At 38.5% G+C, this 12,010-nt stretch overlaps 1 protein-coding gene across 2 annotated transcripts; it reads left to right on the forward strand.

Moving 5' to 3' along the window:
* The first annotated feature begins 1,316 nt into the window (after window positions 1-1,316).
* On the forward strand, window positions 1,317-11,292 carry mrps27 (mitochondrial ribosomal protein S27). 2 transcript variants are annotated; one of them, XM_004547133.4, is made up of 11 exons: window positions 1,317-1,409; window positions 1,672-1,749; window positions 3,052-3,122; window positions 3,216-3,274; window positions 3,763-3,877; window positions 4,392-4,470; window positions 6,413-6,528; window positions 6,747-6,849; window positions 6,984-7,126; window positions 8,916-9,077; window positions 10,827-11,292. In XM_004547133.4, exons 1-11 carry the CDS (start codon window positions 1,322-1,324, stop codon window positions 11,073-11,075), a joined length of 1,263 nt encoding a protein of 420 aa, XP_004547190.2. In that variant the 5' UTR covers window positions 1,317-1,321; the 3' UTR covers window positions 11,076-11,292. The 2 variants fall into 2 exon arrangements, with proteins under 2 accessions (XP_004547190.2, XP_004547191.2); XM_004547134.4 differs by having other exon boundaries at window positions 10,881-11,292.
* Window positions 11,293-12,010: the final 718 nt, after the last annotated feature.

The raw sequence follows: 12,010 nt of genomic DNA on the forward strand, positions 1-12,010 counted from the left end.
AGTCTCAACCTGTCACCTCCTTTGACCCACAGCCAAGGAGCTAACTGTAATAATAGCTGAGGGCTGTCCTCCTGCAGCTGAACAAAAATACTGGCTGACAAACACAGAGGTGACGGGGGCAACAGCTTTTTACGGACAAATTAATGCACATTTAGGTAAACAAAGTGAGACAACTCAACTCCACATTTATGTCCAACTTCCTGCTTAATTTTGGTGGTTTGCTAGTATTTTTGGGGCTGCCTGCAGTCTAATGAACATGAGAGGACAGATCTAGTAAGCCCTATTGAAAAGCTTGATGAAGCAGTGGTGCTCAATAACTAGCAATGGACCTCTTCATGGCTTTATGTGCAACACAGCATGGCAAAGTGAAGCTCCTTCACTTTTACAGCTGTGTGTGTTTTCCTGTTCTGTCTCTTTCTTATATGAACAGTGCCCTCTATTGTCAAAGAGCAGGTTCTTCTCAAGTATTTCACTCTCGCTTGCAACATAGAATATTATTTATGTTTAACAGATTTTGGGAGTGACCAAAAGTAGCTTCTCTTTCATTTTGATGTGACTTTAATTACCAAAGCCAATCAAGAAATATGTAAACAAATGAATCCAAAAAATCCCAAAAATGTCAAAAATAGAATATAAACTAATATTAATGAATTACACATACATCACACCAAATGTAACAAGCTGCAAAGTATTATAGTTTATTATTTAAAGATAGATAGATAGATAGATAGATAGATAGATAGATAGATAGATAGATAGATAGATAGATAGATAGATAGATAGATAGATAGATAGATCGATCAATCGATCAATCGATCAACTATTTGTTGGTTAAATAAAAACGTTTTCAAGTTATTTTGATCAGAAAATGTTTATCGCTTTTCATCTACACGTAGAAGCTGATACCAAAGTGGAAGTTAGCAACCTTGTGGTGAAACTTGTGGTTAGTAGGCTGGAAGTGTGTATTCTCTACATTATCTGCAAGTCATTCCTGATAAATTTCAGGAAATCAAAACATTTCCTGTAAAGTATTTTGTTGCTTGGTGCACACAGCAAGGTAGAACAGTAAAAATTATTAGATTAAGTTAAATTAAATATCAATAATATCTCATTTTAACTTCATTAATAATTCATTGACTCATAAACATGTACGAATTGTGTTTATAAATAAGTTTTAAGTTTTAATTTGTTTTTATAGGTAGCAACAAAAAACAAAACAAACAACAACAACAAAAACCAAAAACTTTTCTGCTTTCCTGTTGTCACTTTTGGTATAATCCACTTTTGCCGGTCATCAAACTCCCCCGGCGCCTGCCACGACATGGTATCGTCTAATATGGCAGCCTCCGTGTTGAAGCGATGTGCGACTGCTGCTGTCAAAGTTAAAAGTTTATCTCCGTCTCTTTCAGGTAGACACATCATGCATTTGGTTAAGACTCAATATAGAGTATGATTTAATTTTAGTTTCATGTTTAACGTCTATTTTTTGTTTTTTTTTACGGTCAATATTTGAATGTTCATAGAGGTGGAGCTAAATGCCCTCAGTTCATGGTAACGTTAGCTAACAACATGAAGCTAAACTAACCGGCATTTGAGTTTTCCTGTAATTTTAAAGCCATGAGCAACTCATTTTCCCAAATATTTGACTGATGTGTGCATTTCTCTTCACAGCCCGACGATGGTTGCTTTCAGCGGCTTACACAGACAGCAAAATGTGGGAGGCGAGAGAGAAAGATCCTCAGAACCTGGGTAAGAGTTAAATCTCCACATTACACAGTACATAATGAAAAGACAAGCAAACAAAGGGCTTGTCAAGATTTGGATCATTATCCAGGGAAACGTAACATTTTTCCACCAAGTCAAGAAGTGTCAAACTAATATAGCAATACGACTGACTATAATGCCCTTAATTCCAAATAATTATTAAAGCATTAATAGTTTATTACCTTTAATAAACTGTTTAAAAAACAGATCATAAGCAGCCTGAGATGTGTAAAGAAACGTAAGTGCCACTTCCACTAAACATGGCACTACATTCAGTTTACTGCACTTACAGTGCAGTGGTTGTTATTATTGTTTATTTATTTTTTCGACCCCTACACATTCACACATGCTCACTCTCAATTGGGGCAGCTTGAGGTTCAGTATCTTGCCCAAGGTTTCTTCAATGTGAATGGAGGAGTTATGAAGTCAGCCACTGACCTTCCAGTTAGAGTGGGTAGAGTGTGTAGGATACTATCTTCTGTGGCTCAGGAGCAGGTTGGCTTCAATATGGATGGACAGGATTAGAAATGAGTACATCAGAGAGACAACTCCAATCAAGCAGTTTAGAGACTTTGGGTTGGATATGTAAAAAGAGTAGATAGTGAATATATTAGACACATGATGTTGAGGAAGGAGCTGCCAGGCAGGAGAAAAAGTGCAGACCCCAGAGAAGGTTGATGGGTGTAGTGATGGAGGGCAATCAGAGGGTTGGTGTGACAGAGGAGGAAGTTAAGTATAGGGTGAGTTAAGTATAAGTATAGGGTGAGATGAAGGCAGATTATCCATTGTTGTGGCCCCCAAAGGGAACACCAGAAAATCCCCCCCCCCATCCATCCAGTAACCCATAGTTGTACAAATATAGAATATTATTCTAGTACAGTAAATTAGTTTGTCTTGGGAGAATTATTAAAAAAGAGAATTTTTTTTCTGGAAATATTTACACCATTTGATGCTCATTGCAGAAGTCCAGCATCAAATACTACTGTGTTTACACTTCATCAACACAGGGTGGCAGTGTAGCACTGCAGCCTCATGGTGTTACAGACGAAATTTACCTGCTTCACAAAGTGTACATAATTTATACTCGTAGTTTAACAAAGTTTAAATACAATTTAATTAGATATTACCGAAGTTGTGAAAAGTTGTAAATCACCATAATAAAACTCATATATTAAAAAAAAAACAAAAAAAAACGTGTCAGCAATTTATTCTACTCTGGAAAGCTTATTCTCTAGTTTATTTTACTATAATTCTGGTATTTTTTTTAAATCCTTCTTAAACTTGCAGCTGTACTCGCCAACACTATGGACAGGACATATGACAGGAATCTCCCTGTTAGCTCTCTGATTATGTCACGGGTAAGCTGCATCTACATTAAATGGACCATATTTAGTTTTTTTATTTATTTGCTGTAAACTTGATTTTTCATGGCACACTGTTTTCTGTTTCAGTTTGTGGACAACATATCATCCCGGGAAGAAATTGATCAAGCAGAGTACTACCTTTATAAGTAATCAGATATCATTTTTACATCTCCTGCATCTGTGCCAAATGTCTGCTGCTGCTTTCGGTTTTTGTGGTACCAGTCTGTGTGTTTTTGTTGGACTGAACTGTCTGTTTGGTTTGTCTGTTTTGGTTTATATTCAGTCACATGCTCTTCTTTGTTCGGGGCAACTCCAGACCTTTCCTGTTTACTCCTTCCTCTGGAATCTGCACCCATTCTTGTGATGGCAAGATTTAGTGTGTTTCCCAACTGCACTCTAGTTCAGGGCACATTCATTTTCATAATCGGGAAACACTGAACGAATTTAGATGTGCTTCTGCTGATATATTCTTATTCCTATCTCTGATTTCCAGGATAAAGTTGTGGTTCAGCAGCTGAAACTGTTTACTGTATATTTGTCATGTGATTTCCTCTCTTCCTCTTGTTGTTGTGTTTGTATCTATTTCTATTTTAAAGCATGTGAAACAACTTTTTTTTCCGTAAATTTCTTTAAGGTTTCGTCACAGTCCAAACTGTTGGTACCTGCGAGACTGGACCATTCACGGCTGGATCAGACAGTGTCTAAAACATGGGGCTAGAGATAAGGCCTTGCACACACTTAAAAACAAGGTACACTATAATATTCACTCAGTTTATTCTTTGGGAAATAAACTACGCTGAGAGCACTGTTTGGGTCTTGCATATGAACCTTATCTCAATGATCGGAGAGGAAATCTGATCAAGGCTGTCATCATGAGACAGCACAGACTCATTGTGAAGCACTGAGGCGTGTTTTCAAACCGATCTGACCAGCACAAATAATGTTAAACGGTTAAATGGTTGACATTTTCAGCCCAGCGCTTTTTTTCAGTTCCTGAATGCGTTATAGTATCTGAGCATCCCTGAATTACTCCAGAAACAGATGTCAGGTAGCCAGTGACGCGTTTACAGTGAGGTAAAAGCGATCACGGCTGTAGTTGTTTTGATTGGCGGCATACAACTCTGACGCAAGAGCTTTCATTGTCACTAATGCACTGAGAAGCAGTCTTATTGCTGCATGTGATATACACCTTCATCATTAAATAATGTAGAAAAAAATTGATGTTTTTCCATGATGCCAATATTTTGATATCTCTGTGTGCAGATCCAGTATGGAATATTCCCAGATGACTTCACCTTCAATCTCCTCATGGATTCCTTCATGAAGGATGCAGACTTTAAAAGTAAGACTTAGTTTAAAAATCATTTTTCATTTAACCTTTGGGAAGCATAAGCACCACACAGACTGCAAGGCCAACCCCTTGCAGGTTTCCAAGCACATTCTTGTTTGCTTGAAATGTTCAAATCACCAAAATCTGATTTCAACATTTCTTTCCTTGTTTGTAAAAGACGGGGGTAAAGGGAAGCTTGTTGTTTCTATTTATTTATGTTTTCTATAATAACATTAGACCGTAAATAATTGTCTTGCAGAGCCGCTGTTTCAGTTGAATGTGAAAGTTTTGATTCCATTCGCTAAAAGTGCTTATATGCTGCAAAGTTTCAAAACAGTAGCTCAGATCTGATGTTGCTGAATTACTTTTTAGGTTTCGTCTGTTAGTTTCCTTTATTAGTGGTTTACAAATGTCGCTATTGTGACGTAGCTCAACAGTTTACAGCCTTGCCAGATGAACTCTCAATGCCCCGTCATGTTTTGTACAACAAGTGATTTGGATTAAAACCGGGTGGGCGCATAGAACTAATTTTGGGTGGTTTTGGATCTTTTGCCATTAAAAGAAAATTACAGTGTCCTTAATTATATACTCATCCACGACACTCCAGTTGATGGTTGGCACATTCTATGTAAAGGACTATATAGTGAGCTAATGGCCAGCCAAGATTTAACTTAGTTAACAGTGCCTAGAAAAAGAATTTGCACAATAAAACACAACGCATCAAAAATCAGCTAAAAGAATCAATGTCCTGCGAATATGCTGAGTGTAATTAATAAATAGTAGTTAATAAATACTTTGGGGAACTTCATGTTTCAATACATTGCTGTCATACACCTTGCTTTCATTTTGCAAGTTGTATGACACCTTGTTTGTGTCATTTAGCTTTATGCACAGTTTACAATATACTATAGACCACTGGTTTTATGCTCCTTTTTCTGGGATACCAGGATTCTCTGCTATACAGGACATAATCATAGTGCAGATTTGGACACCATTGTAAAATGGTGAACTCACCAAATACTGGTAGTTTATCATACAGCTTCTTCTCACTTCCAAGAGTTTATGGCGCAGAGTATGGCAGCCTCATCGCGAGCTCCCCCAAGCAACAGCTGGTTTTAGTGTTTAATTTTCCTTTTCCTTTATTTTTTCTCCCATTCTTATATTTTGCTTGTTCTTATGTTATTGTATTGTATTTTGCTCACCCCTGTTGCTTGTGAAGCTTGGACACAAGACTTTCACTCGCATGTGCTGTACCAGTGTACCCGCACATGTGATGTGACAATAAAAGTATCATTTATTTAACAAAAACTAAGTGCAGTGTAAGTTTTAGATTTCTCCTAGCAACCCAAACAACTCAAACTTATTTTTTCTTGTTTTTTGTACTTAACTTGTCATGAACATTAACATTTAGCATGCTGAGGCCTGCAGATTCTAAGATGTAGCTCTTGGGTTTCTCTGAGCATTGCACAGTGTTCGCTTGGGGTGAGGCTCCTGAGAAGTTTGGCACCTGTCTTGATGGTTTTTCACAAGTAATTAATCTTTTGTGTGAACTGGCAGAGTTCAGATTGTTTGGAAATGGCCATATAAGCCTTCTCAGATTGATGGACAACAGCAAGTCTTCTCTGAGATCAGTGCTGATGTCTTTTCTGTGTGGCATTCTGTTAACACATATCTGAATGAACTGCCAAATCCTCTTTTTTTTTCATCTCTAGACCAAAAAATATAGAGGCGGTCACACATATAATCAAATAGTTGTGTGCATTTGATTATGAGTACCTGGCTGCTACTTATCCCCTTAGTTCTTATGTAAGCAGTAAGAGTTTACTCAGTTTTTCACACACAAGCTTACTCCTATCCAGATTATGAAACTTCTGTAATATAAAAAATGTTTGTCATATAGAGATATTGGGAAATGTTATCTGAGAATGTTTGTTTGTTTTTTATAATTGTTCAGGTGCGTGTTCTGTGGTTGAAGAGGTGATGCTTCAGGAGGCTTTTGATCTTCCCTCCACTCAGATCCTGTCTCTGTATGCTCTGGGCAGTTACCTAGCAACCAGACCACAACTTGCTGTGAGTGAATCAGCAGCTCTGAAGGTGTTTAGGACAGCTGATGACTCTAGAATATTCTTATGACTGGAAATTGCAAAATCAATTTCCTGTGATTCAAAAAGGGGCATCTTAGGGGGTTTCATTCTAAACTTTTATACATTTTTGTAAAAAGAGATGCCCGATGCTAATTAACATGTTGCAGTAGAAGTAATAAAACACTTGTTCTTTGCTGCGATCAGGTGTCAGAAGAACGGGCTCTGGGGGCATCGCTGCTTATCTGTGGACAGAAGCAAGACAACACCATTGGCCTCAGTGCTCAGCTGCTTGGCAATGCTTTCCTCGGTAAGTGCTTGAGTTTCTTTTCTTGCATTATTTTAAGTAATTTTTTTTGCTGTGATTGATAGTTTTGTTTTTTCTCCTGTAGCCTTTCATTATGCCACTTGTCTCATTTGTTTTCCTCCTTCTTCATCATCCAGGCAAGGTAGAAAATTTAAAGGGCATACATGCCGTCTTCAAAGGGATGCCTCTCTTCTGGGGTCGAGGATATCTGGGCAGAGCGCTGGCCATTATGGAGAGAGTGGCTGCTGCTTCTAGTGATGTCAAACTGTCCAAAGATACAGTAAGGGCAAACAAATCGTGCTTCATTTTGTGTGTTTTGTGTTAGGGTTGAACAACAAATTCCATTTTTTCCTGACTGGTGTTTCTTAGTATATTCACAGAAAAGTTTGTGCAGCTTGTTCTGGAAGAGACTTTAAAACCACAGATGATAGAAAGAAGTGAGATGAAGGACACATTGCAGCCTCTTATTGTACAGATTTGTACCTGAGCAGCAAAACATAAGGTGCACAGCTGACACCAACTCATAACTAAAGCAAATCTCCTTTTTTTTCAGTTTCTCTGTGCAAGTGGCAAGTTAAGTCCAAAAATACCAAATGCTATTTCCTTTGAGCACAAGGCCCAAAAAAGGAACTGAAATGGACTTGATGAGTTGATGACAACTGATTTAGTTGTTCAGTTGCCTAACCCTTGTACGTATCCTGTCTTACATAAGTATATCCTCAGACTAGAGACGCTTTCCTGCAGTATTGACATGGTGCAACTTCTTTATTTTAAAGATCTTCTTCATTTATACAGTTAATTTCACAATTTAATTGGGTATTAATAGGGCTTGTGCAGTTCAGTTCAGCACATCTAAATTAATTACTGGCGCTTTTCTGGCCCTCATAGAAATTGGGAGCAGAGGATGTGGTGTTTTTATTGTTTTTCTCTGGGAGTTCTGGTTTCTCCCACCTTCAAAAATAAGCTAGGTCCATGCTGATAATGTCATCTGAGGACACTCTTCTTTTTATGTCAAAGTTGTATCGATCCCTGAATTGGTGTCTGAGCCAGCACTCACCTCATTAAGCGTCTCAGGGTAACGCACAATTTGCAAACATATTTAAATATCAAAATCAGTAATGAGAGAGCAAAAACATTGAACATTGCAACCCCAGATATCCTTGATTATGTCCCATGTGTCTCTGATTAACTTTACAAAAGGTACCAATGATGGCATACATTATTCTTTCATATAGGCAGAAAAATATCAGTAAGACAACTGCTGCGTAATACAACACAAACGTTCTGTGCTCAAGCAAATGCACAATATGCTAGAACTGTTTATAGTTATATAGTTCATAACAAACAACTATCCGAGCCGTACCAGACAGCATTGCTCTTTGTTCTCATTTGGGCGCCTGATATCAGCCCCCTAACTGTGGGTTTGATGTCAAACGGATGTATTTCTTAACGTGTTCATTTGCTGTTGTAAAATGAGCGTGGATTAAACTGCGTGCAGCATTGCAAATAGTCCACAGGCTGCTTATTACTTTCCAGGTAGGCTGCTTGGCACAGACAGCATTGTGTGACACACACGCTGTCATGATTTTGCAATTTTTACATATATGCGCAGGCTGTAGCATCTCTAATCCGCTCTCTGCTGTCCAGTTCAATAGTACAGCTTTGTCTGCATCTAATGAGATTTTGAAGAGCCTGGAGCTCTGAGGTTGTCTTTGACAATCACTGCAACAGAAAGTGAACAGCCTGCGTCACACAGCAGCACAGCAATAACGTAGACAGAGAAGATAACGCCATAGGACAGAGAGGAAGTATTACATCTCAATGAAGGTGCTGCTGCCTCAGGTCACAGTTAATCTTACTTCTTCCTAAGATTAAGAGGTGACTTGTCAAGTAAGGTGTATAACCCTGCGTCATTAAATGTCTGGCCTGTTTTCATTCCAGTAAGAGACTTTACTTGCATAATGTAATTTTCAGCAAAAAGACCAGAAAACAGTTGTTTCAGAACATGCTTCATTACAAAATTTTATCTTTCTGCATAAATAACATTAATTTTTGTGATTATTTTTCAGCTGGGATATGTGAATGACTTGCTCCACGACCTGCCTTTGACCTCAGAGTCAGACTCTTCTGGAGAAGAGTCAGGAGGTGAAGAGGACAAGAAAGAAAACACTGTAGATGAAGACGATCAGGCCGAAGCTGCTAAGCTACCAGAGTATGTCAAGAAATTCAAGGTGGGTCTTTGTTTGTACTTAAAGCTCAAATTTGCATCAAATGTAATTATAGGGGCATGCTGGTAAAAACGAGGTTATAACTTAGAAGTCAAGCTGCTGTGAGCAGCATGCTTTGTTTTTTTTAAGGGACAGATTAAAATATAATTCTAAGGCAAGAGGTGGGGCGGAAGTATGTTTTCCCTCCCATTTGTCCATCTTTCAGCAAGATTACACAACAACCACCAAGCTGAAACCTGATGGAAAGGTGTAGCCTAGACAAAGGAAAGACCCATTAAAAATTTGATGTGGATCTAAAAATGCAAAATACCCTGTTGGGTTATAGGATACGCTTTCTGACTGCGCTCTAGTTTAAAAAGTTTCCCCTTTGCAAACAGCATAAGATGGGGGTTTTTTTTGACTGTCAGAAGTGCTTTTCTCCATTCTGCCTACTGTCTTGTATTACCACTGAACTGATAATAAAATAAAAATAATAAAATTATTATTTTCCACTTATTTTTGAATAAGTGGACTGTTAATTAGGGATTCTTACATTTGTAGTTACGTTGTTGATTCTCTAAACGATAATTTATATATATATATTTTTCTCTTTAAATTAAAGCAAAGCTTCTGTTTGCATTTGTCGTTGCTCACTAAGGTGTAGTGGGCATGTTCTTGAGACCATGCTGAAAACATTTCCTTCCTCATAGAACATTTTCTTCCAAATTTTCCCAGCTGGCATTCTTCTTCTTCTTTCCTGGCTTTGTAGATCCATTAACGTTCCTGAAACATAACTACCACCTGTAGATCAGCGGACCAGTGTAAAAGCCTTAGCTGGGATGTGGATTTTATCAGCTGCGTGCATCAGGGTTTATAATGCTTCCTGGTGCACCTACAGGAGAACAAAGAAAACAGAGTCCAGTTTGCTGTAAAGGGGTGGTCAGAGCTTCTTTTTGCAAATCCAGATGTTGAGCTTTGACTTTCAGTACATTCTGATATCAAATGCTGTAGAATATGTGCACACACATAATTACTATTGGATACATGAAATATCTGCACCTGCCAGTGTTTTTATCAAATAGCTGAATCTGAATCATTATTGAATTCATTTTCTGCACTATGCATCCTGACATGCGCTGTATGTATCCACATAAAACCAGGTTTAATTTTTCAGTCTTTATTTTCTATTTATTTTAAACTCATAGATGTCAAATTATTGTTGTGTGTGTAGTAATGATGCAAATGGATATGCACTTATACCACAATCATAAATGATTGACCTTCTGAATAAAAGTAGGTAGGCTTACAGAGAAACTTTGATCCCAATACATATGGCATTATTGCCACAGGGTAAAGATAAATTTCACTGGCTGACAGGCCAGGTGCCCCCTATAGGCATGTGTGTGGCTGCATCCAGAGGGGGATTTCCCCTCATGGCCAAAATGTTTGCTGGATGAAAATTTGGAACAAAATAGCTGCAACTGTTTATTTGACGTATGTGCATCATAAAAAAACAAACTACATTTGGTCATAGATTTAAGGGATATTTCAGACCACGAAGCTAAGATAATAAACACTGGAATTATTGGAAAGTCCGGTTGTTCTTGAATGCATCATATCTTGACTGTTTTTCTGTGCAGCCATGATTCTCGGTGTGCGTCACATATTGGAAGTGACTTTTCTGGGTCACAGGGTTTCACCCAAGTCATTTAAATGAAGTGATGAGATCATTCCTTTGTGCTTTCAACTTTTTTTGTTGCCCTGCCTCTCCAGGAATTGAGCAGTCAGCTGGAGTCTCAGGGTAAAGTAGAGTCAACCTCTTTCCAGGATTTAGTGACCGCTCTGGCCCAGCAGAACCTGGCTGCTGCCGAGACACCGGACCTCGAGCAGTATGAGAGCCGGGTGCAGGCCTGGGAGGCCGAGAAGAGGCAGCTGATCCAGAGAGAGAAGGAGATGAGGGAAAAGGCTGAGCAGGAGAAACAGGAGCGATTAGCTGCCATGGCTGCAGCTCAGCAGGTGTAGAAACTTTTTACATGGAGCCAACTGTGACTCACTGAACTGTCCGTCGAGTACGTACTTTAAAATGTGTATACTTGTGAGTGTATTATTATCATTGCACCGGATTCTGTCACTTATTACTTTTGTATATATCAGTTATTGTGTTTGTGGCTCTGTTTTTATATAATAGAGCTAATATAAATAGGCTGTCAAAATAAAACACACTTTCAGTTCTATCACATATTTGTATTTCACATTTATTGTTTGTCTGTCGTGGACTATGGGATGATATCATCACTGGAACTTATGCTCACATCAATTGTTCAGCCCGATCGTAGGGTGACCTCATGTAAGCAAAAAGATGGAAAAGCTAGGGAAAGATCGTCCCATCACATCCTCCCACTCCTTTTCCTCTTTGCCTGCAGTCGTCTTTGTCACATGTTTGTGTGTTTTCTGTGTGCGCACGTCTGTCAAAAGCATCTTGGGGAGTTTTTTCTCACGGGCCACATTACACAAGATATTTGCTGATAGCAAATCTAGAGAAAAACAAATTATTTGCCTAGAAAGGAATGCAGTTTTGACCAGAAACCTTTCCGTTCACATGAAAAAGCCAATAATGTTGTATAGCTCCTGATAAATGTAAGACCAGACAAAGTGCACATCAGGCTAAATTATTAGGAAACTATCTTCATAAAAGTTCAATGTCAGCTAATACAGAAATATCACTCTAATAGCAACGACACGTTAACTAACAAATGAAGTTTGGACTCTGCACAAAAGATAAGATAATAGATCTTTGGGGGGGGGAAATGCTGTTGTGGTAGTGCAGATAATGCATTCATTCTACATTATGCTGCAGCTATTCAGTATTCAGAGCACGAGCTTGGGAAACAGCCTGGTATGCAGTCCAGGATGAATGAGCAGCACAAAACGCTGAAACAAGAACCATTGTGATCCCG

Source organism: Maylandia zebra, linkage group LG12 (assembly GCF_041146795.1).
Source record: "Maylandia zebra isolate NMK-2024a linkage group LG12, Mzebra_GT3a, whole genome shotgun sequence".
NCBI lineage: Eukaryota > Metazoa > Chordata > Actinopteri > Cichliformes > Cichlidae > Maylandia > Maylandia zebra.